General features: G+C 38.9%; 1 protein-coding gene across 1 annotated transcript in view; it reads right to left on the bottom strand.

Moving 5' to 3' along the window:
• The window catches only part of MUSK (muscle associated receptor tyrosine kinase), a 1,728,668-nt gene that overhangs the window by 210,629 nt on the left and 1,490,910 nt on the right, over positions 1–27,129 (bottom strand). The window contains exon 14 of the mRNA XM_044061034.1: positions 18,681–18,876. Within this exon, the coding sequence (XP_043916969.1) occupies positions 18,681–18,876 (196 nt within the window). The remainder of the gene's footprint in view (positions 1–18,680; positions 18,877–27,129) is intronic.

The following is a 27,129-nucleotide window of genomic DNA, read 5'->3' as shown; positions in this document are numbered from 1 at the left end:
ATATGGGAAAACATGTTTTCCTCTTGAATGCATGATACTGAAGATTCTTTTGTCAAATCTGTCTTTTCAAAAGAGGCATTTAATGAATGTACATGCTCCCAGTCTCAAACTGATGGACTTTTTTGACAAATTTTCTTACCTTTGCTAGTCTAACAAATGACTTAGTAATACCCTTCACAAAGACTTTTAAAGTAACTGGATAGATAAGTCACCATCTCATTCTCTTCTCCTTACATTCCCTTAACACACACACACACACACACACACACACACACACACACACACACACACACACACACACACACACATATATATATATATATATATATATATATATATATATATATATATATATATATATATGGCAATATTGCACTTCTCAGTTTACTGGTCTCAAAAGTAAAATCAGGTTACACAAATACTGCCATGTCACCCAGAGACAATTTCTTATCTTGTTGCCATAACTCTTTCAGGATTCTTTCCTTTAGCTGAAAATTCTGTAGCTGGATAATTACTGGTTGAGCTCTGTCTACCCATTGTGCACTTTCTGTCATGTGCTGCTCTTTTAGTTTTTATTTCTGCCACTAGAACCCAAGTGCACTTGGCCAACAATTAAGCTATTGCTTTAATACAGCCTTCCTCTAGTAACTTTCTGGAAGCCCGGTAGCTTGATATTATTTTGTCTTGCCTGCTCTTTTTTAAGTTCACAGTCTTGGCTTCCAGGCAATCCAGCCTGGCTTTGGCAGCATCTCCCTTGCTTTTACCTCCTCATAGGTTCATAGGTTCATACTAGGCTATCTGCCCTAGGGCATTTATAAGCCTAGCCAGAGTGTGTGTGGCTTTCGCCACACGTTGGTATGAGAATACTATGCCCATTCAGGATTTAGTTTACTGTGCCTCTGTCTAGTAGTGACACAGAGATGACCCCTGGGGTAAACCTAAGATCTCCCATCCACTCGTCAAGATTTCTCTTGAAGAGAGTTAGTGAGGGGCTCTGCCTAACATGGACTGGGATTCTGTTCCAGAGTGTAGGGAGCCTCTGGGTTATGAATCTGTCCCTCCAGCACGTCCTATTTATTTCTGTGTTGAGGTTCAAATCTCTTGCTCTCGTGGCTCTGATGGATTTGGATTTTCTGAGGTGGAGCATGTCCATTAATTCCGGATTGGACATGATCTTGTACGTCAGGCATAGATCACAGCTGAGTAGGTGGTATGTGACTGAATAGAGCTGTAGTTTCTTCAGCCGGGCAGCATATGATATATGTTTGAGACCCTTTATCCTCTTGGTGAGGAACTTTTGGGATTTTTCTAACTGCTGCAGGTGTCGGGTAAGATACATCCCAAATGGGGCATTGTGCTCAATCATGGGCCTGATAAGAGAAGAGTACAGGGGCACAATGACCTCTCTTGATCTAGATGTAAATCCCTTCATGATAAGGTGGGCAATATAGAAGGTCTTCCTAACCACCTTGGCAATGTGAATGTCAAATGAGAGGTTACTGTTGACTTGGGTCCCTAGGTCCCTGATTACCTCTTAGGTACTTAATGGATTACCACCTATGTGGTAATTTGGGGGTATCTTGTTTTTCCCAAAAGGTATGACTATACATTTTTTGGCGTTCAGTTTAAGGCCATGGCTCTGGCACCAATTATCCATTTCTATGAGGCCTTTCTGAAGGATGCTTGTGTCCGCTGGAGTATCAATTATGGAGCCCAGTTTGCAGTCATCTGCGAACTTTGTCAGCCACAATCCTCCTATGTTTGCTTGCACCTCGGAAAAATAAATGCCGAACAAGAGGGGTCCCAGGACTGAGCCCTGTGGGACACCGCTTGTGACTGGCTTAGAGTCTGACATGGCTCCAGCAATTCTGACCTTGTGGGTTCTGTCCTTGAGCCAGTTTGCAACCCATCTTGTGACATATGGGTTTACATTTAAGCTGGTGAGTTTGTCAATGATGCCCGAGTGGGGTATTGTGTCGAAGGCTTTTGCAAGGTCAAGGTAGGCTGTGTGAACTGCCTTACCCTCATCAATGGCCTTAGTGACAGTTTCAAAAAAGTTGACTAGGTTCAAAAGGCAAGATCTGCCTCTGACAAAGCCGAATTGGGTAGGATCCAATGTCTGTAGGTCCCCAATGTCTTTGTTAATGAGTTCCATAAAGATCCTTTCCATAGCTTTGCAGACCAGGCTCATCAAGCTTATGGGACGGTAATTTCCAGGGTTCGTAGAAGCACCTCCCTTGTGGAGTGGGACCACTGTTGCTGTACGCCACTCTTTGGGTATGTATCCTGTAGTAAGGCTAAGATTAAACAGCAGCCTTATGTGCGGGTTTAGTTCCTCTTGGAGTTCATGTAGCACACAGCCCGGGACACCGTCCGGTCCCATTGATGCTGTGTTTTTAGCATTGGAGAGGGTGGCTCTCACCTGGGCATCTGAGATGTTAGGGAGGCTACACTCTGCTGGGATAGATATTTCTCCTTTTGGGGGGGAGGGGGCGGAGAAATTTGCACTGAACCTGTCTGCCAGATTGTTGGCAATATCTGTGGGTTCAGTGTATTTTGTGTCATTTTGGACTAACTCTGAGCATATATGGGAGTTTCCACCCAGGTTTCTAACATAGCTAAAAAAGGCCTTGTGATTGTCTTTTGTGTCTTTTGCGATTTTTCTCTCAAAGTTGGCCTTGGATGATTTTATGAGTGATCAAAGTTTTCTGCTATTACTGATCAGAGATGCCTTCCCTTTTGGGGATTTTGCTCTGTCATGTAGTAGCTTCCTCCTCCTGTTGTAAAGTTTGTTAATGGCTGGGGTCCACCAGACAGGATGCCTGCCTTTGTGGGAATGGGTCTTGGTTTTATTAGGGATTGCATGATCCATGCATTCTTGAAGGTGTCCGTAGAAGGCATTTATAAAGGATTCAGCGGTGTGGGTTGTGGTTTCCACTGGCCCAGGGGCCTTGAAAGATACCACTTCAGTCTTAAGAAATGTGAAGTTGGCTTTTGAGAAATTCTTCACTGTGGTCTTCTGTGCAGGTGGTGGGGGTGGGATGTAGATTTCCAGTGAGATTAATTTATGGTCTGATCTCACCAATGAGGGGTAAACTTCCAGTGTGGAACATTTTGTCCCCATGATTGTGATGATCAGGTCTAGTATATTATCTCCTCTTGTGGGAGTGGTGACTAGTTGTTCCATCGCATTTGAGTTTATGAATTCTAGGAACCTTTGGGCTAGGGTGTTGGGGCTTGAGTAATGTTCCCAGTCTATGCTTGGGTAGTTGAAGTCTCCCAATATGATGGTATTTGGAGAGACAGTCATACTCTCCAGTGTCTTCAGGAAGGCTGTGTGGGGTTCCTGAGTTTGAGAGGGTGGTCTGTAGCATGCTACAAACTGTAGGGCAGTTTTGCCTATGGTTAGTTGCACCTGGATGGTCTCCGATGCTTTGTGCATTGCCACTAACCTGGAGGTGTGGGTATCTTTGATGAATATGAATACTCCCCCTCCTTTTGTGGTTTAGTCCAAGTTTTGAGGCCAGAAAGCATGTTATGAGGTATAACCTGGTAGTGCTGGGGTGCTCTCAGGAGCCTTGAACCAAGTTTCAGTCACTGCACAGACATCGATGTTCTCCATACTGAGGAGGGCTTCGAAAGTGTGCATCTTGAGGTTTAGACTTCTGGCATTGAGCAGCATTACCGTTAGTTTTTTTTCACTTGTGTTTTCTAGGGAGGTGGGTTTGTCTTTTGAGCCTTGCCTAAAAAAGGCACTATGGGGGTTGCAAGAGCCTTGGCCAATATCCGAAAGCCCAGGGGTGACAGGTGCAAGCCATCCCTTGCGAAGCAGCGTGGCTTGTCAAGCATGTCATCCCAAGCGGGCAGATATTGGATCCCCTTAGAATGACACCAGTAATTAAGCCAATTGTTAAAGCTGATCATTTTGTCTCTGTACTGTGGCATCATTCTTGGTGAGGGTAAGATGCTGCTCAGGGTCAGGGTCATACCGGCCTGGGCTACATAATCAGAGAGCTCCTCTATGTCTCTTTTCATGTAGTCCAGGGAGGTACGTCTCAGGTCATTCACACCGGCATGGACAATGACTGAGTCATATTTATACTTGCTTTGGAGTGACCTGAGTGCTTGTGTTATGTGGCGGATTCTAGCGCCAGACAGGCAGCTTACTGTAACCTTTTCCTTGTTCAGTCTGGTGAGTGGGACATCAGTGTGTCTGACTATGGAGTCACCTATTACAAGTGTATCTGGCATGTTGTTTAGCTTTAAGGGCTGTGACTGTTTAGCACACTGACTTTGTGAACTATGTGTTGCATGAGCTATGTCTTGAGGTAGTGGTCACTTGGGTGTCTGCTTTGGAGGCCTCTGTTGTTTTGGTAGATTTTTAATTAGAGCCTCCAAGTATGTTTTTGTGTGTTTATGTGTTTGGTTTGCAGTTGTGATAGGTCTATGTGAGACTGGGATTGTGGTGTGTGTGGTTACCTTCTCCTCCTGACTGGTTTTGACAGTACTGAGTTGAGAGAGCTCAGCCTCCAGTTTGGCTATATAGTTGCATCTCTCACATATATTTGTATTTGTTGGGAGGAGGAGAGGGTTGTCTGTGTACATGAGGCAGTTGTAACATTGCCTCAAGATTCCCAGATTCACCAGCTGAACAGGAGAGGACGCCAGCAACTGACCCTTTGACATGCTAGAATAGTATATAGGATTGCTGTGTAACTGAGTCAGAAAGGACCTATAGGGAAATGGGTACTCAAGGGGATTTAGGTGAATGAAGTACTTCCTTTATGTTTAAAAGTGCTTTATCTGTATAAAAATGCTTTAGGAACAAGTGCTGGGCTTTTCAGATAGAGAATAGACTGTTTAGATTGCAAGTAGAGCAGTTCTAAGGGAAAAATTGAAGAGCAGAGTTTGCGGAGCCAGAAATAGTTTAAGCTTGATTAACCGGCGCTGCCCGATGCTGCTCTATGAGCAACTTCGCGCAAATTCGCACAAAAGCGCGCTAAAGCGGGCTTTATAGCAGGGGGTTGAAAAGAGCTAGGAAATGGCCCAAAACGGCCAATAAACTACAAGTTGCTGGGTTGGAACCACTCCTTTAGGGACAAATAGGCTGCTCAGTGCTCCCCACTCCCACTGGTGAACAAAGAAGCTTCCTCCTATCCAAAGATCTGCAAATCATTCTCTACTAACAACTCCTAAATGACTGTCATGTGCTCATTTACTCTATCAATCACCTCCGCAATCCACTCCTCCTGAGATGCTAAATTATCCATCAATGTTTTCTCCATATCTCTGATTTCATTCCATATTGTTTCAATGATAATTGGATCTGTATTAGCAGACGTCTGTGCTGTGTTATCATTTTCTTGTGAGAACGTCATCTTCTGCTTTTTATGCTCTACTTTCCCTCTTGTATACAAACACTGCCCCTACTCTGCTTGTCTTTAATTTATATTAAACATACACATGAAGAAAATAGAGCAAAATGTCACTTAATGAGACCTTTTGAACAAAATGCTAATATCACGGGTGGAGAGATGTGGGCTTGTTGTTTCCTGATGTAATTCCACATTGGAAGTGTGGAGCTGTACATTCTGAAAGAGAACTGCAAAAAATAATGAATGCTGGACTTAATTCAACAACCTACATTTAGTAACGTACGTTTACTGAGTCTGAGTGGTTTCTCGGTCCACCTTCTAGTTTTGAAGCACTTGCACACTGTAGGATGCCTGGAGCTGTTGCTAATCTTGACACTTTCTTAGTATTAGCTTGAGGTTTAATCATATATTGAACTTTTTACAGTACATTGTCACACATCGTGGAAAACTCTGGTTGACCCTCTGATTCAGAGGGCTGTGGTAGTCCTCTTTGAGATGGCACTTCGGTGCTTTAATCATTCAATGTCATGTCCGTTTGTTGACAATATTCAACTTGTGCTTTTGTATCAAGCAATTTAGAGAATTTTTTTTCACTGTAAATCAACAAATCAAGACCTTGCACATAATAAACTCCCATGTACCTTGCATTTGCATTTTACTCATCAGCAAATCTTGACATTCTCACTCTTTCATCCTTTCATCATTACTAAAGGAGAACTTTATTTTTCAAGCCCTTTTTCCAATAACTCAATGTGTTGTTTACTATCATCCACTTCTAATGAAACCACATTGGCAACTAAAGTCTGAGATGATGAACAATCAATAACTAAACTCAAAACAACTAATAAATGAGACAGAGACACAAGCCTGTAGATTCCAGAAGTATATTTTTCTGTTCAAGAATGTGTTGATATTTTTCCAGTATTCTTTACTATTTGTTTTACTTCCAAATTCATTCATTCCTTATCTTGAGTTACATCAGACTCCTTTAGTGATCCCATTAAAAGCTGTCACCATCTACAGAGGCAAGTAGGGAACAGAAGTTGATTACCAGGCCTTTCATCGATATCACACACAGACACACACTGCACATGCACCTAAGGACAATTTAGAGTTGCAAATATGTTTACTGCATGTCTTTCAAATGTGGGAAGATATTGGAGTACCCAGATAAAGCTCCCATTAATACCAGGAGACCATGCAGACACCACAGCGAAGACCAAGATCCACATTGGAGATCTTGTTACTGTGAAGCAGCAATGATACAGGCTATACCACTGTGCTGCCCACTTATTCATTACTCTGTGGATATTTAAGCCTCAGTGCGGCATGCTTGAATCACCATTGTTTTCAAAAGTTACTAAATCTTGGCTCAGAATCTATGGACCATTGTCAGAAATTACTTCTACAGGGACTCCATGTCCTCCAAACTTGGACATGAGTACAGTACTAACACCTTGTGCAGAGTCACGTGCCATTACATTCTCAGGGAATTCTAAGCAACAGTCTACACAAAGAAAAATGTGTGAATCCTTACACTAAAATAGGTCAACTCCTACTTTTATCCAGGGAAATGAAATATCACGAGGTATTAACTGCAGTTTTGGTTCTGATTTCTGAACCTGAAACCCACCACCACAGATTTTTTTACACAATTTACTCTACACCAGCAGACATGCTAGGACAATACATGATATTATGCACACTCTCTTTGCATTTATTCACGTTTAAGTGTGACTCATGCAACTTGACTAGGTTACTACCACAATGTGGCTAGAGACAATGAATGCATTTCCTTTAACAAACAGCAACTGAATATACAATATCTCATTTCAGTAGACAAAGTAAGGTCTAATGATGAGTTGAAACTTCACATTATCTGGCTAATCTCTTACAACAACAGCAAACAGCACTCGATAGTGCAGGTCATCACTGCTATAAGCCTTTAGCTTTTGTATTTTTTCAGCAGGAATTGTTAGCTGAGTACGATCCATAAAACATCTATTAATTTCTTGCAGAAATCGCCCCCTTGCACTCATGCAGATATGATCTGCTCTGGATATTGTCTACATTCATTACTTTGCAAGGTTTATGCCGAATGTATAAGTTATACTGCAAAGCAATGGGATTCTTTGAAAATGTAGAATTTATTTGTGTAATTATTTTTTGAAAATGTTTTCAAGTGGTATATGGACAGATTTCATTACAATCCTTTTAGCACACATATACCTGTGGAATCTTTGACAGACTAAGATTAGAGCTATAGCAAAGGTCTTTTAGCACAGTCGATAATCCTCACATCTGACACCCTTCTTGGGTGAGGCTGAGGACCAAAAGACAAAAAGTCCACTCAAAACTGAGGACCTAAGAAAGGTCTGGAAAAGCTAAGCAAAGAGCTAATATGTATATACATAATAGCTCATGAATAAATTGTGTCAGACACCTTTGCTAAATTGTAGCAAAGCACTATACAAGCTTCTTGCTACAGTTCGAAACACAAAAACAATGACTAACTGTAACTTAAGAAGTCACAATTACAGCTGTTTAAGTGATTAGCAATGCCATGTGAAAGAGCAACTCATAACTCTCTCTTCTGCAGTGTCAGTTGTGCTCCATAATAGCTCACACCCAGCACAGTCACCCTCTTCATTTCACTTTTGCTATTGGTTTATCAGTTTGTCTATATGAACATAATGGTTTTATGCATTTGCCAAAGTTCTAGATACAGATACTACTGGTCTGCAGTTTTGTAAAGGCACTAGACCAATATGTTGCTGACTGGGAACTACCTGTGGAATAAAAGATTGTGTCATATGGTAAAACTTGAGAAGGTGTTGCAGTAACTAAATGTTTCAGTATTTCCAAATGTCTCTCTTATTCAGTAGAACAAATCATGCTATATTATATACTAGCTAGCAGCTTCATGAGTGGTATTTTGACATTTAAAAATTTGGGAATGAATCTGACGTTTACTACACCATGCCTAGGAAATACACAAGACATAACTTGTTAAAATGATTTGTATATTTTCAATTCCTTTAAACTTGCCAGCACTTATTTCAGCACTACTGTAGATGAAATATGACGATTTATTTCTGAAAATGAAATAGGTTTTGCATTTATTCCCATTGAGTTCTAAAAATGTAAACCTTCTTCTGCTCAACAGCTTAACTATATGCTTATTATGCTCCTGTTTGGCAGCATTCCAGACTATGTGATATGTTATATGTTATGTCAATTATTCCACCTGGCCTTTCACTATAGCTGCTACAGCACTCTGGAAAACCTCCTGAGCTAAAGAGATTGTAAATAGTAGGCTTAGGAATCTGCATTTATCAAAATGTCTATTAATGGTACACAATTTGTAACTAGCCTCATATAGCATAGGCTGCCAAATAATAGGCTAGCATCAAAGACAGAAAAAAAGTATTATTTGAAATAGCAGCTACCACTTCATCAACTAAATGAAGTGTCTAATGTTATCTTTTGATCCACTTATTTAGTTCTTGAGGCTCAATGTATGTTCATTATTTGTCTCACTTCACAGCTATCACCATGCTATTCCCCAGTTCTGTCACTTTGGTTTGTTTCACTATGAGCCCCAAAGCTTCCTTGCATTTCAGTTCCTGTTCTTTTTTTGACTGCAACTGGCATTATTTTCAGAACATGAATTACTGGTGTTCCATCTGGGGGTTTCTTACATGACATTCAGGCGTCTGGTGCAGCAGTAACTTTGTCACCTCATAGTAAGAGGTTTGATTCTTGGCTGGAGTGCCTTCTGTGCTGAGTCTGCATGTCCTCCCTGCGATAGTGTTGGTTTTTCTCCATGTGCTCTGATTTCTTCCCACATTACAAAGTCATATGTCTTGAGTGTTTATCCCCAGGCCTCTGCTGAAAATTAGCTTTGTTCCAAACCAGACTTTCCCAGTAAATAAATAAATTCAGTTTGCAAATAACTGAAGGCTTCAGACAGATAAAAGTATTTCAGCAAAATACCTTCTGAACTCTGTGACACACAGCACACTATGACTTGTATTTCTAAACTTGCAGTGAAGTACTGATCACAAGCACTATGTATTATCTTATTTGTCTTTAAAAGTATACTTCTGTGTGCACTGGCCATTAATTTACCCCATTTGTACTCAAAAATCAGCAACCTATGATCTACTTGAGAGCAAAAGAAGTTACAACCCCCTATACTCGGCACTAATCCAGACCGTAACTGAGTATAATACCCCATTCGGTATTTACCGTACTAAGCACCTGCAGCAATTAAAGAGACCTCATAGGTTTCTAGTAATGTAGATCAAGGGCCTGCAGCATGTGCCTTACATGGACTGTCACTATACTCTGTATCATACAGACTTCTTAGGGGAGAATTATGCCTGGCCTACAGAGCAACCCAAGACCCAAACCTAATGAACTTACTGCATATCTGTAAATCAAATGGGTCTAGAGCTACCCATTCCAGGGACTTAAATATGGCCTGCAACTTAAATAGTACATGCTGGAGGGACAGATTTATCTATCAGTAACTGCCACGTCTCTAGAACATGCTACCAGTTCATGTGAAACAGAGCACCTGTATGACACCGTTCAAGAGGAACCTGGATGAGTGGATGGGGCACCATAAATTCTTACTGAGGATAGTGCCCACAACCCTCCTGGACATGGGCAGTCATCTCTAAATGCAATCTTGCATTTTGACTAGTAATTCTATGGTATTACAATGGGTTGAAACAGCTAGGCTTAAAATGACCTCTGTGTCAATAGCCTAGTAATCTCCTATGATCCCAAGGATAAAAAAATCATAGGGGATATTCCAGGGTGATTCATGTCACCACTGCTATTTTGTCTTGTGTTTAATCCATTAACTCTCCTGGATCGGCTTCTTTCTCCTAGTTTTTCTCAACTACTCTCAGCACCCTTAAGCAGCACTACTGCTCCATCTGAGCGTTTTTAACTTTTGGGACAACCTCTGTTAGCTTTATGTCACTAAACTTTTCCTGTATTTTTTTGCTGGCATATTTTCTTGGATTTTTATATTTTTATTTTAGTCTCTGGAAGTGTTAATTACTCAGTTATCCATAGATCAGTACATTTTATTCTCTATGTTTGTGCTATCACAATGATGTCTAATGTATAAGTCTAGATTTTACTAATTGTATTTTGCATTGTTATTATTTTTTGTTTTTTGTGGAGTTTTTCTCTCTGGGTCTCCACTGAAAATGGGCTTCTGGCCCAGTCGGACACTACCCGGTTAACAAATGTAAATAAATAAATAAATAAATGGACTAGGCTACAGTTACAGCCTAAACCAAACTTGTTCAAAGACATCTCATCTGATTTTTGTGGATTATTTAAAACTGTATACTACATAAGAGGAACATCTGAAAATACAACCACATATGGTTGAAACTTTTTTAGATGTTATAAGGCTGACATTTGTTTTTCATAAATGTGCAAAAACAACATTTATAAAAGGAAACTTGTAGCATCAAGAAAATATCAGCCTGTTGAAAGAATGAGATATAATGAAACTTGAACAGGAGAGAGTGTTTAGACATACTGGAATACATGAAGGGTCAGCAATAAAACATGAACATATGAGAACAAGGCTTTTGCAGGGAATACTTCAGAACAGCAGTACCCAACCACCAGGCTGTGGACTGGTATTGGGCCATGGATCATTTGATACCGGGCCACACAGAAACTTTTAGGTAGGGGGTGAAACTAAAAAGTAAATGCGTGTATGTATGTGTGTGAGTGAATGCATGCATAAAAGCAGAATGTATGTGTGTGTGTGAAAGCGGAAGAGACTGTGTATGTGTGCATGTGAGTGAACAGTGAGATCGATAGAGGCATTATTTTATGATCACTAAGCTGTGCTTTTGCTCTTTAGCAAGTGAAAAACAAAAATAAATCAAACGGAAAAAAGTGTGTGTGTGTGTGTGTGTGTGTGTGTGTGTGTGTGTGTGTGTGTGTGTGTGTGTGTGTGTGTGTGTGTGTGTGAAAGAGAGAGTAAAATGAGAAAGATCCCTGCAGCAGGATCAGCATAATCAAATAAGAGGTTTGCATATGTTTCAACCATACCTCTCAACCTTGTACACAATAAATCTGGACAGAGCCACAAATAATAGGGACAGATTTTAAATATTGCTCTTATAAACTTAGAAAGTTGCTAGATTCAGAATAATGTTTCCATTAGGTTTCCTGAGGAGTGGAGAAAAAGTGTTTTGGTACCGATTTTTAAGAATAAGGGTGATGTGCAGAGCTGTAGTAAGTACAGAGGGATAAAATTGATTCACAGCATGAAATTATGGGAAAGAGTAGTGGAAGCTAGATTAAGAAGGGAGGTGATGATTAGTGATCAGCAGTATGGTTTCATGTCAGGAAAGAGCACTACAGATGCGATGTTTGCTCTGGGAGTGTTGATGGATAAGTACAGAGAAGGTCAGAAGGAGTTCCATTGTGTCTTTGTGGACATAGAGAAAGCATACGACAGGGTACCTAGAGAGGAGTTGTGGTATTGTATAAGGAAGTCGGGAGTGGCAGAGAAGTATGTAAGAGTGGTACAGGATATGTACAAGGGTAGTGTGACAGTGGTGAGATCTGCAGTGGGAGTGACAGATGCATTTAAGGTGGAGGTAGGATTACATCAAGGATCAGCTCTGAGCCCTTTCTTATTTGCAGTGGTGATGGACAGGTTGACAGATGAGAACAGACAGGAGTCCCCATGGACTATGATGTTTGCAGATGACATTGTGATATGTAGTGAGAGTAGGGAACAGGTTGAGGAAACCATGGAGAGGTGGAGATATGCTCTACAGAGGAGAGGAATGAAGGTCAGCAGGACTAAGACAGAATATATGTGTGTGAATGAGAGGGAGGATAGTGGAATGGTGAGGATGCAGGGAGTAGAGTTGGCAAAGGTGGATGAGTTTAAATACTTGGGATCAACAGTTTAGAGTAATGGCGAGTATGGAAGAGAGGTGAAGAAGAGAGTGCAGGCAGGGTGGAGTGGGTGGAGAAGAGTGTCAGGAGTAATTTGTGACAGACGAGTACCATTAAGAGTGAAAGAGAAGGTCTACAAGCGGGTAGTGAGACCAGCTATGTTATATGGGTTGGAGACAGTGGCACTGACAAAAAGGCAGGAGTCAGAGCTGGATGTGGCAGAGTTAAATATGTTAAAATTTGCATTGGATGTGACAAGAGCAGACAGGATTAGGAATAAGTATATTAGCGGGTCAGCCCGGGTTGGACGATTTGGAGACAAAGCCAGACAGGTGAGATTGCATTGGTTTGGACATGTGCTGAGGAGGGATGCTGGGTATATTGGGAAAAGGATGCTAAGAATGAAGCTGCCAGGTAAGAGGAAAAGAGGAAGGCCTAAGATAAGGTTTATGGATGATGTGGTGAGAGAGGACATGCAGGTGGTTGGTGTGACAGAGCCAGATGCAGAGGACAGGAGGAAATGGAAACAGATGATCCGCTGTGATGACCCCTAATGGGAACAGCCGAAAGAAAAAGAAGTTTCCATTAGGTTTCCATACCTCTCAACCTCCTGCAAAATAAACCTGGACAAGGCCATAAATAATAGGGACAGCTTTTAAATATTGCTCTTATAAACTTAGAAAGTTGCTAGAATAAGCACTGAAAACCCTGTTTCCATTTCCAACATCCTATTTTTGTGAAGCAGGATTTGACAGCAACCAAAACAAAATTACGGAGTAGACTACACATAAGGAACACACTTTGAGTGTCATTGTCTCCCATCACCCCCAGATGGGACCATCTCATTTCAGGGAAAAAAGCTGAGGGCTCCCATTAATTCTACATTATTGTTGTATTTATTACACTCCTTATTATTCTTTATTTGTATGTGTGCACGGTGTCTGATCCATGGAAAATTGTCTAACATGAAACCCGTCCTTGGTGGAAAAAAGGTTGGAGACCGCTGCTTCAGAGGACTAAAACTAATGTTGGAAATTGCCTTGACATCTAGTAATACATCCAAGATATAAATCAACTTGCTATTCCTGTTATAAAGTACAGTTCTGATGTGATTGACTGGTCCCAAACACCAAATGACCTGAAATGCAGAGCAAACTGTAAAATGACTCCAGTTAATAGGTGTAACTTCAAATTCAGAGAAAACACAGTAAAGACACAGGAAAAAATACAGAAGCCACTGAAAACTGATTTAAATATTTAGGTGATTTAATTACAGTATAATAAATGTACTTTTCTGTTCAGTGGATGACTCCAGGAGTCTTAGAATAAGAGAGCAAGGCTATTGATCCATGAGGATCTTCAGAAGCTTAGCCATGTATTCTCAGAAAGTTTATCTGTCTTAGTATTTTAAATATGACTTAACCCAGAACTCTTTGTATTTTAAATATGAATAATCTAGAGCCGGGCAGACATGTACCTGTTACACCCTATCTATAAGGGACAATGGTGCTAAACCAGTGTTGCACTTGTCATTTCTCATCCATTCATCCAGTTGAATAGAATAAGAGACAAACCTTGCTTTATGTGGAGAGGAAGATGATTCCAGAAAATGGGTATTCTCTGTGAAACAAATCTATCCCTCTGGCATGTTTTCTTTAATTGCATTGGCCATTCAAACATCTTTACAGTCATCTGTAAACTTGACTGAATGGTGCACAGCAACAGTTATCCTACTCCACAATGGGGAAGCCACCACTGATCCTGGAAACTATCAACCTATTAGCCTGAAGAGCCTGGTCTGCAAGTCCATGGAGCGTATCATCATGGAACTCATAAACAAAGACATTGGTAACCTCCAAATTCTGGATCCCACCCAGTTCGGGTTTATGAAAGGCAGATCATGCATCCTGAACCTGATCGACTTCTTTGAGGCAGTCACCAAAACCATAGATGAGGGTAAGGTGGTTCACACAGCCTATCTTGACCTTGCTAAGGCTTTCAGCACCATCCCCCATTCTGGAATTATAGCTAAACTCACTAAACTAGGTATAAGTCCCTATGTCACAAGATGGGTTGCCAACTGGCTCACTGACAGAACCCACACTGTAAAAGTTGCAGACTCCAAATCTGACCTCAAAGTAGTGACAAGTGGAGTACCACAGGGTTCTGTCCTGGGACCTCTCCTGTTTGGTATCTACTTCTCTGAAGTACAGGCTAACACAGAAGGCCTCTGGCTAATGAAGTTCGCAGATGACTGCAAACTAGGAGCCATAGTCAAGTCCCCAAATGATGTGGACATCCTACAGAAGAGCCTCGCTGAGACAGATGCCTGGTGTCAGAGCCATGGCCTCAAGCTCAATGCCAAAAAGTGCAGTGTCATCCCTTTTGGTAAAAACTCTGTACCCATAAACTACCACATAGGCAGCAATCTACTTAACTCTGAATGCATGATAAGAGACCTTGGGACCCAGGTGGACAGTAGTCTCTCCTTTGATAGTCACATCGCCACAGTAGTCAGGAAGTCCTTCAACATGGCACACCTCATCATAAATGGTTCTCATCCAGGAAAAAAGTGGTCATTGTTCCCGTCTCCACGACACTCATTGGACCTATTATAGAGTACAATGACCCTTTTGGAATGTACCTCACAAGACATCTGCAGCAGCTGGAAAGGCCACAGAAGTACCTCACAAAGATGATACTGGCCTCAAAAAAATGCCCTACACTGACCGCCTCAAAAAACTCCAGCTTTACTCCATAGCATATCGCCTATTATGAGGTGATCTCTGCCTAACATATAAAGCTATGTCAAACCCAGAGCTGTTGGACATGCTACACCTAAAGAAATCCCAATCCCTCTGAGCTACATGTACTAGGGACCTAAACCTTGTCACCACAAGTAACAGGACATGCTGGAGGGATAGATTCCTGTCCCAGAGACTTCCTATACTCTGGAACAGGTTACCCATCTATGTCAAGCAAAGTTCTTCATTAGCACTCTTCAAGAAAAATCTTGATGAGTGGATGGGAAATAGGAAATACACCCTGGGGATTACTTCTGTGTCTCTGCTCGACAGTGGCACAGGAAAATAACTTTCTTGGGTGGCGTAAGCCAGGGAACCTTGTTGGCTAGGCTTACGTAGGCCCTTGGGCCGATAGCCTAGTACCTACCTATGAACCTTTGACCCTATGGTCAGCCATAAGCCATTAACATTTACTTTAAACACCTATGTGTAAATGCCAAAAAGGAGTGGCCTGAGGACTGAACCTTGAGGTACGCCACCAGCGAGAAGTCTTTTAGAGGAGGTAGAGCCACTCACCCTAATTTCCTTGGTTCTGTTTATGAGCTAGTTTGCTTTACAATGAGTTACATATGGATTTACATTAAGCAGGGTGAGTTTATCAACTTTACTTGAGTGTGTGTGTGTGTGTGTGTGTGTGTGTGTGTGTGTGTGTGTGTGTGTGTGTGTGTGTGTGTGTGTGTGTGTGTGTGTGGTGTTGAATGACTTTGCAAGTTCTAGATATATGGCATTTACACATTTTCCCTCATCCATTGATCAGTTACCTTGCTGAAGAAGTCAACCAGATTAAATTGGTAGAATCTACCCTTAACAAACTGAACTGACTAGAGCACATAGTTTGTAGATTGCTGACATGCTCATTAATTAATTACTTAATTAATTGAGTAATTAATTAATTAATTAAGCAAGCAGTTGGCCTTCGATTCTTGATTTCTAATAAAAAATAAATATCTCTCATAGATTATGTGGCTTAGTCTTTGACTAACACTGTTTATCTATTAAGCTGGTAATCTCACCTCTATTCCTGTCTAAAGTTATTCCTTGATGGCTTCCTCACCTGTGACATGAAGGAAAATTGCACACTGCATTTTTGGCTTTTTCCACAAGTCGACATTCAGTGAGATACAAGTCAAAACATTCTCATCAAATTTTTCACTTTTCACAGAGGCTCCCATGGAACATTGGACGTGCTATTAGTCATGTTGAGCCAAACCTTGATGAAATGAATCAAAATATGGATGCAATATGTTGATGTCTCTGACATGGACAGCAATGAAATAATATGCGCAAGACAGATTCAAGACTTTAGCCTGGGAAAAATAAATTGTGTAACTGAGAAAATATGAAATTATGGAAAATGAGATTAATAGCAGACTCATATCTCTCACCTGTACAGATTTTTGCCAGATTTTGCCTCCTATTTTTGGTCTGTTTTTCATAAAATTGTGGTTTTCTGGCAAATTAGTAGCAAATCATTAAAAACTGAAATTAAAAAATAATGACAGGTATTTGAGTTTCAGACTTCACACCCTTCAGAAAACGTATGCTATTGCAAAACCTGTTATTCTAAATACTCTCTAAGTTTGTAAGACCAATAATTAAAAATTGTCCCTACTTTTGGGCCTTTGTCCCTCTTTTAGTTATTGCTTTGTCCAGATTTCTTGCTCTATGAGGCAGAGGGTTATGGCAGACATCTTGCTGAAATATTTGAGGACTGCAGCTGGCCTGCTATTGTCCTTGTATTTGATATGATATACTCCCCTTTAGAAAGCTCTTTGCTCTACAAAAACTTCAATAAGTCAGAAAAAGCATAATAGATTCCAGAAGTAGCTTTAAATATTAAGTCAAGTTTAGTTCAAATACCACATCATATATGCGTGCATATCTCTTTCTATCTATCTATCTATCTATCTATCTATCTATCTATCTATCTATCTATCTATCTATCTATCTATCTATCTATCTACCCATCTATCTATCTATCTATCTATCTATCTATCTATCTATCTATCTATCTATCTATCTGTCTATCCAGTATATCAATTGTTTTTTAAGAATATGAGTATATTACTATTTATTCAATCTAAAAAATATCTGCAAACACAAAACTGCTTGAATAAGAAAAAAGATACCGTTTCAATCTGTGAAACAAACAAAAGAAAGACATCAGGCTACTAACCTGCAGATATGCTCCATCTGAATAGAGGTACTGTTAGGGAAAGAGTGTTTAGTACCCTAATGTGTAAGGATAGGGTTGGAGGCAGGGGTAAGGTTAGGGTTGATGCACATGAGTAAGGTAGTGTAGGGAGGTGAACCCTACCCCAACCCTAATGCAACCCTACACAACAGGATAGTAAAATACCATTATCCTAACTGTATCACTAGGCAACACACACACACACACACACACACACACACACACACACACACACACACACATGCATATACACTTCACACATACCAGTACACAAGCATATATGCATGACACTAAACCTATCTCTTTCCCCAGGTGGATTGAAAACTCTAAACTTCCTGTAGGTTTAAGAGTATGTGTGCGTGTGTGTGTGTGTTTGTGCGTGCACACATGCGTGTGCATGTTTGCATGTGTGTGTGTGTGTGCGTGTGTGTGTGTGTCCACGTGCGAGTGTGTGTGTGTGTGTGTGTGTGTGTGTGTGTGTGTGTGTGTGTGTGTGTGTGTGTGTGTGTGTGTGTGTGTCTGTGTGTGTGTTTGTGTATGTGATATGGAAGAATGACCTGGCAACTTACTTCTGTTTTCCCCTTTTCATTGAAAATGCTTCAGGTAGTGGTGCATGATGTGGGGCTCATGGGAGAAGTCCAATGCTACTCCTAAGAGAGCAAGCTTGTGAGTACACTCAGTCTAACCCAAATCCATGGGCACTTACACAGAGACACACACATATAGACACATGCATACACACACACACACACACACACACACACACACACACACACACACACACACACACACACACACACACACACACACACACACACACACACACACACACACACACACACACACACACACACACACACACACAGACAGACACACAGACACACACGGACACATGCACACACACACCCTAAATGCTGAAACTTATCTGCAAATGAAACTGTCGGCATCACTACTCACTCCCACTTGCTTTATAGTTGATTCTTTCTGCACTTGATATCTGGTCCCCTCAACTAATAATGACTTAAAGCAGCATTCAGAAAGTTATATATTTGGTCAGAGTTGCTTTCAGAAAAAAGCTTTAGTGAAGACCAACTTAGGTTCCAGCATCATATTACTCAATTATTAAGCAAGACTGACTCCCTTAAAGAAACATACATCCAGTTCCATATATTAATATATATGTGACTCCTTCTGGTTAAGTGACTTACTTAGAGTCATACAATAACTGCATTGAGACTTAGGGTGTCAAACCCAGGACAACAGGATGAAGATAAATAACACATTATAGCTTTACTTCTCTGTGCTACACTGCCAGCTTCTGAACTCTTGTTGGTTTCAACCATCTGTGTTTACCTCTGTCTGTTCTTCCACTGCTTCTGTCTTCGATGGCAAAGAATGGCAAAAATGATCAACAGAACTGCAGCTGCAAAGCCTGATAGAATGGAAATGATGACCGTCATGGAGTATGTGGCAGAGCCAGGAGATAGAGGAGGAAGAGGAGGAGCGTTTGGGGACTGTAGTTTTGGTGGGGCTACCACTGGCAAGGTTTCTGTAAAAAATATACATATGCAGAGTTTTACTTTCAATATAAGAAAAACAACACTCTTTAAGTTAGTTTACACTGTGCAATCATACATACGATTGTATAAAAGTAATACACAGTAAAGTTGCAAGTTTTAAGAAAATGGTTCCATTTAGTTTATAGCCCACCTAGTTACATTTCAATATTCTTGTAAATTTTGCTTATTGATAGTTCCCAAATGTATTTTTTATAAAATAAACTAGACTACGTCATTCAGTTGTGTTACCATAATGCAATAAAGCAAGTCAGTAGAACAGATGCATCAGTAGCTGAAAATTATGTGAGTTCTATTAGTTTAAAAATGAAATAAGCACAAAAACGCATCACATAGTTTTCTTATATCAAGCAACCCAACAAGAACATTTTCAGAAAGATCAGACAATTTTTAGAATAAATGCTTTGATCTAATGAGATTAGCAAGGCATACATTGCTCTTTTATTATTCCTTACAGTCAATACTTTTACTTTTTTATAACTGAGCTATTATATACTGAGGAAAATTTCAGTTTGTATTGGAAATGATTCACTGACACTATACTTTTTGAGATTTATTGCATTCATTCCACATATAAATGTTTTAGATGGTTTGCTATCACAGGCTTGAACCACACTATCTTGAAAATCAAAATCCCAGCACGATAATATTGAGACATCAAAATGCTGAAGACCTTTGTAAATGCATACCTTTGGTATGTGGACAGTTACGGAATCAAAACCAGGAATACAGGATGAAATATGTAACCAGCTTACTACATGAACTACATGAACTACAGAATGAACTGGCACCCCACCTAAGTACCATGTTCAATCATAGCCTCACCTCAGGCTTTGTGCCTGCTGAATGGCGCACAGCAATGGTTATCCCACTCCACAAGGGGGAAGCCACCACAGACCCCGGGAACTACTGCCCCATTAGCCTGACAAGCCTGGTCTGCAAGGCCATGGAATGTATCATCATGGAACTTATAAACAAAGACATTGGTAATCTCCAAACTCTGGATCCCACCCAGTTTGGGTTTGTAAAAGGCAGATCATGTCTCCTAAACCTGATAGACTTCTTTGAAGCAGTCACCAAAGCCATAGACAAGGGTAAGGTGGTTCACACAGCCTATCTAGTTCTTGCCAAGGCTTTTGACACCATCCCCCACTCTGGAATTATAGATAAACTTACTAAACTAGGTATAAATCCCTATGTCACAAAATGGGTTGCCAACTGGCTCACTGATAGAACCCACACTGTAAAAGTAGCAGACTCCAAATCCGACTTCAGACCAGTGACAAGTGGAGTACCACAGGGTTCAGTCCTGGGTCCTCTCCTGTTTGGTATCTACTTCTCTCAAGTACAGGCTAACACAGAAGGTCTTTGACTAATGAAGTTCGCAGATGCCTGTAAACTAGGAGCCATAATCAAAACTCCTAATAATGTGGACATCCTGCAAAAGGGCCTCACTGAGACAGATGCCTGGTGTCAAAGCCATGGCCTCAAGCTCAATGCCAAAAAGTGCATTGTCATCCCCTTTGGTGAAAACTCTGTACCCATGAACTACAACATAGGCAGTAGTATACTTAACACCAAAAGTGTGATAAGAGACCTTGGGACAGAGGTGGACAGTAGTCTCTCCTTTGATAATCACATTGCCACAGTAGTTAGGAAATCCTTCTACATGGCACACCTCATCACAAAAGGTTTCTCATCCAGAAAAAAAGAGGTAATTGTTCCCGTCTACTCATCACTCATTAGATCCACTATAGAGTACATACAATGCACCTTTTGGTATGTACCTCACAAGACATCTCCAACAACTGGAAAGGCCACAGGAATACCTCACAAAGAGGATTACCGGCCTCAAGCAGATGCCCTACGCTGACCATCTCAAAAAACTCCAACTTTACTCCGTCACATATTGCCTACTCAGAGGTGATCTCTGCCTAACATACAAAGCTATGTCAAACCCAGAGCTGTTGGACATGCTCCACTTAAAGAAATCCCAATCCCTCCGAGCTACACGCTCTAGGGACCTAAACCTTGTCACCAAAATAAACAGAACATGCCGGAGGGATAGATTCCTGTCCCAGAGACTTCCCATACTCTGGAATAAACGACTTATCTATATCAAACAAAGCTCCTCATTAGCACTCTTCAAAAAAAATCTTGATGATTGGATGGGAAATAGGAAATTCAGCCTGGGGATCACCTCTGTGGCTCTGCTCGACAGTGGCACAAAAAAATAATTTTCTTGGGTGGCAAAAGCCAGGGTACCTTTTTGGCTGGGCTTGTATAGGCCCCAGGGTCGATAGCCTAGTACCTACCTATGAACCTATGACCTCAACATAAACTTCCAGACTTTCTCCTCTACAGAACCAAAGTTAACACTTGTTCCTGGGTTCACTCTTAGCACTTATTTCCACGTCCACAACTATAAAGGACTCATACTCGCACTTGTTTCGGGGTGCACAAAAGTGCAGGATCCAGATTAACACTCCTTCCTGGGTTTGCACAGGTAGGAAGATTCAGCATTTGGAACTTTTAGACATTTGACAACTAATTTGACTTTTAAAGCTACAACAACATTTGTTACGTAGCGACTGCATTATACTGTTTTACAATTTTGAACAGTCAATTGTTGGTCCAGCCTGCTTTGGATTTTCATTGCCTTGTACTTAACGGCGCCTTGCTGATAGCATAGGACTACTATTTCATTATCTCATTATTTCATTTAAACAAAGAGAATGTCCTTATTGAGTATAGGCGTCTACTAAGTTACTGCTTTTACTCTTATACGGTGTATCTACTTTACTTGGTAACTGACACTTGTCTGATTGTGAGTAGTTTTATCGAGAGTTTTGTTTTTAAGTTAATTATTACAGTTGTCAAGTAGTGAATTGTTGTTTTATCATTTTTCGTGACAGCTTTATTGACCTATTGGTTGGTAGTGGGCTAACATTGAACAGTGATTTAACTGAATTAGTGCATTTTGTTGTGTGAATATGCAGCGTTTACTTCAGGAACATTTAGAAATCACTAACAAGCTCATTCAAGCGTTACATGAACAACGCAACAATCAGGGTAATGCTGATGAAATCCTGATTACTGACACGCAGGAACAGTTACTTACTTTACACTCTACTCTTAATACAAGTATTCATAGACAAAGATCAGTAGATAGGCAACAATCCACAACGCCCATTAGGACTTCTGGAAATGCTGGTGTTGTTGTTCCAAATACAAATCTAACTAGTAATCATAGAGAAGAACGTAATTGTGCTACTAACAATGGGAATTTTATGTCCAATAACCCTTCCACTGGTTCTGTGGACTTGAAACAATTTCTGTTACCTCCATTATTGAATAACTATGTGGTTCCTACCAGGGACATGGGGTCCCTTAATTCTCAGTTGGCTGAATTTGAAAAGACACTAAAAGCCTTCAAATCCCTTCAAATGGACAATGCGTTTTTAGAACGCTCCCTTGAATTAAAACAAGTACCTAAGGGTTTGCGGATTTTTAAGCTACCCCATGGTTTTGAGGAAGGTACAGCTATATTTAATGACCTTCTATCTCTTTTTGATAGAACAGGCTTTGAACTGCTGAAATTAATTATACGTAACAACTGTGAGAAATTGAATATATTAAATGACAAGCTATGTCAGCTTGACAAAAATATCAAAGCAGACCTTTTATTTGAGCATAACAAATTTAGACTAGACAATATATTTAAAGACATGGATAGGTACGTGACTAAGGGACTTGATATAAAAAATCACAAAATTGAAAGGGACACATATGATTATAGGAACAGCAAAGTTTATACACACTTCAAAGAATATAAGAATATGAAATATTACAAGGAATATAAAAGGCACAATAGTCAAGACAATCACCATCCAACATCAGGTTTTGTACAAACTCTTAGAAATAACACCAATAATAATAACAACGATGAATCACAATCAGTTTTTTTAGATCAACCGGTATTAAGGAGGTCAGAAAGAATAAGGGAAAGACAGGGCAGTTACAAACATCCCCCATTCAATCACTACAACAAAGGAGAACAGAGAATGAATCCCTGGCACAGACAGTAGATTTTCATTCAGTATTGCCTAACCAAGAATTGACAAATGAATCGATTAACAATCAAGATTTAGGTACTTGCTTAATCTCCACTTTTTCTGGTTTTAGTTTATACAATTATACTAATAACAATTTTGGCAAGACATATTTAGAATTGTTCAGCAAAGGTTTTAATTTTGTACCTTCGTTTCACTTGGATATTGGTAGTGTGTTGATTAATTTTAAATTATACACCAGAATGTTGAATTTAAAAATATTTTTTCATCAGACAAACACTATTAACATTGACAATACATTTTTTACTCCCAAGCGTCACAGTACTTTCATCCCCCCACAACATTATTTGATTCAGATTTTTGAAAAACTTTGTGAAAATAGTTTCAGAAGAATTTTAAGTAAGAAAATAGTTATGAATTACAATCTGACTTCAGCAGAACAATTTTGTTTAAAGGAACTTACTAGTTCAGATCAATACAGGATCATGAAGCCAGACAAAGGGGGTGGCGTAGTCATTATGTTGAACACTGATTATTATGAAAGAATGACTAATTTACTTGATGACAATGATACATATGAAAAAGTTACCAGGTATGCAGTCAACAAAGCATACACTAAAATTGATTGGCTGATTTACGATTATTTGATAGATGCTAGTATCGATCAGAACATTTTCAAATATTTATCAGTGGAATTCCCAATTACACCCTCAATTTTTGGGATTCCAAAAATTCACAAAGACATACACCATCCCCCATTTAGACCCATTGTGTCTGCCAAAGGGTCTAAAACTGAAGCATTAGCAGCCTATATAGATTTTAAATGTAAACATATTTTGAACAATACAACACATATTCTTAGAGACTCTTGGCACTGTTTAGAATTGGTCAGAGAATTTTCAAAAAATTTTGATTTTAAATCCAAAATTTTTTATGGCTACAGTTGATGTTGTCAACCTTTTTTCCGTCATTCCTCATGACAAGGGGATGGAAATGTTTGAAGATTGTCTTAACAAATACAATAGATCTCATTCTTCCCACAACCGTTTACTTACTAGTATGCTTGAACTTGTTTTAGAAAATAATTTTGTGTATTTTAACGACAATTATTATATACAAAAGAAAGGTGTTGCTATGGGGGCAAGATGTGCCCCCATCTATGCAAATCTAGTTTTGGCAGAATGGGAATCTGAACACATTTTCCCAAGTATGTTTTGGAAGAAGATTTTACTGTATTTGCGTTATCTGGATGACATTTTAATTTTTTGGGGGGGATCTAAGGAGGAGTTCAATGATTTTATTCTGTTTCTTGGTCAATCCACCAATTTTTTAAAATTTACTAGTCACATTTTCGACAATTATGTGGAATTCTTGGATATCAAACTTATTGTTACCAACAACAAAATTGAATCAACCCTATTTAGGAAGAAAACATATTCCAACTCATTTTTACACTTTGACAGCTGTCATCCTTTTCATCAAAAAAAGAATTTGGTCAAAGGCCAAATGGTCAGACTGTCCAGACTTGTTAGTGACAATCAAGTGTTTAAACATGAGTTGGATTTACTTATGAACATGTTTTTTGACAGAGGATATCCTCATGATCTAGTATCAAATATTAGTAAAGAGGTGACATCTATGAGGTTGACTAAATACAAACCCATCATTAATTATGAAACTTTTGAAGGAACTACTTCACAGGTTTCTACCTCCAGGAATGATGCATTTATTATTCCTTTCAATAACCGAGCACATGAGATAGTTAATAGTGTTCATGAATTATGGACTAGTATTATAGATACAAATGTTGAACTTTCTGATATTTTAGGAACGGTACCCAAAATTACATTTAGCAAAGGCAAAAATTTGAAAAATATTTTTGAGAACAATTACAACAGTGAACAACTGAGGCATTCTAGGATGAGTAAGTGTGGGTCATGCCATGTATGTCGATTTATTTATGATGGTCCTTATATTTCAATACACAATTATGGCAAAACCCTGAAATGCCCTGGTCACTGTAATTGCAATACCAGCATGGTCGTTTATGTTGCAACATGCACTGCATGTGAAGCATTTTATATAGGAAAAACTATTAGAAAACTTAAAATACGTGTTACAGAACATCTAAGTGATATTAAAAGACATATATCTACTAACACTTTATTTAACCATACTACAACTTGCAACAATTTTAAAAGATTTTTGTTTTTTGTTATTGATAAGGTACCATTCAATAAACATAAAGGTGGAGATGACAAAACATTGTTAGAAGCAAAAGAATGTTTATGGCAACTCAGGCTTAATGCCTGTAAACAGCCAGGTCTTAATGAACAAATTGCTATTTCTAGCATATTAAAATTAAGATCACAGTTTATATGAATTTAGTTTTTTATTTAAACTTTTTTGTAGTTTGAGTCAATGTTTGTCTATGCTATTCATGATGATTGTTAGTATTCAGAAACCAAAAAACAAAAAATTTTTTTGGGAAATACATTTTTAATATTTATTGTATTTTTCTATATTAGTTTATGGTAATAATTAATATCATTATCTACATGCATATTTATTAATATTTATATTATTAACTGTTATATCTATTGTTATATTTATATTTCATTTAATACATATTTATTTATTTATTAATTTATACATTTGATTATATTTAAATATAAATATATTTATTTATGTATTTTAAATTGCCACTATTATGCACATTTTAATAAAGCATTCTATCTCATCAACACACTACCTTTTTAGGCTAACTTAGAATATTTAGAATATTTAGTATTTTATATTTCTTATTTTATAGATTTTTATATTAAATCACTGAGAGTATTTTAAACATTAAATTCACAATTATATTTACTACAGTGCAGTATTATTTTCAGTTTATATAAGTCTTGCTTAAGTAACATTTGATTGTTCATTTTACCTTTAACATGATGTTTTTTTGACCTTCTTACTATCAGCTAATTGACTGATTAATTGTTAATTGAATTATTAAATGCAGTATATATGGGATGACAAAGCAACGTATTTTGTACTCTGATGATGCCCCATTCGAGCGGGTGAAATCGCTTAGTATGTTGGATTGTGGAGCTTTTTTGTCCTTTTTCCGTTTGTGATCTGGTATATGTCTATTAAAGGTTTTGTGAAGAATTCCAGGACTCAAGGTTTGCTGATTTTTAGTTTACTGAACTTTTAGACATTGTCATCTTTGGCATTTTAGTATTTTGATATTATGCTGTCTAGATTTAGATTTTTGAGAATTTGCAATTCAAGATTGTGATAGTAAACTATTTTGCATATATTCCATCACAAGCTGACATGGGGTATCTAGACTCAGAATATAATTCATGCAGTCACGTGTATTAGTCTAGGTTAAACAGGATAATAAAAAGAGAATTGCTGAAGGAATACTAAGAGAGACAAAAATAATGTGTCAGGAAAAAAAACAGTTTCAAGAGTAGTACCCTATTACACAAGAAGGATAAACTGTATACCCACCTGATGGAAACACTTTTATTTACTTATTTTTTAATTGCATTCAGTCAGGAAAGCCCAAAAGGCACAACTACTCCTTTTCAGAGAACCTTGTATGGGTTACTTTTGTAAATGCATACCTTTTGTATGTGGACAGTTACGGAATCAAAACCAGGAATACAGGATGAAATATGTAACCAGCTTACTAGCCATTTTTGCTGTATCCCTTTTGTAGTGGATTATTTAAAGAATCCTAAACCAACAGCCAGAACCACAGTAGCTTAATTACATCATCATGGCAAATAACGTATGACTGAAAGGGTACTAAAGAAAAAATATGTGAAGAGAAGACTCAAAAAATAACTGCTGGTACACATTAATGAGTTTAGCACTTTCATTCGCTTTAATAACACGAACTTCTTCAGAACAGTTACTTTGTTTTCGTGTAGTTGCGGTGTTTTTTATTTTCTGAAAGGCTACTAAAGTTTGAAGTTGATCATGAAATAATATTGCCAGTTTAGCACCATGCAATGCTCTGTGAATATTTATTTCAGCTTACTGAAGATTATCTCAGTTTATTACCATTTGAATAATGTGTTGCTTTTCAAGGAATAGATTATAGGTGCTGTAGAAGGTTTCGTGGTCAAGTGTATACAGAAAAAAAAC

Source organism: Protopterus annectens, chromosome 2.part0 (assembly GCF_019279795.1).
Source record: "Protopterus annectens isolate FY-2018-M chromosome 2.part0, PAN1.0, whole genome shotgun sequence".
Classification (NCBI taxonomy): Eukaryota; Metazoa; Chordata; order Ceratodontiformes; family Protopteridae; genus Protopterus; species Protopterus annectens.
This window is presented reverse-complemented; position numbering and strand designations above follow the sequence as displayed.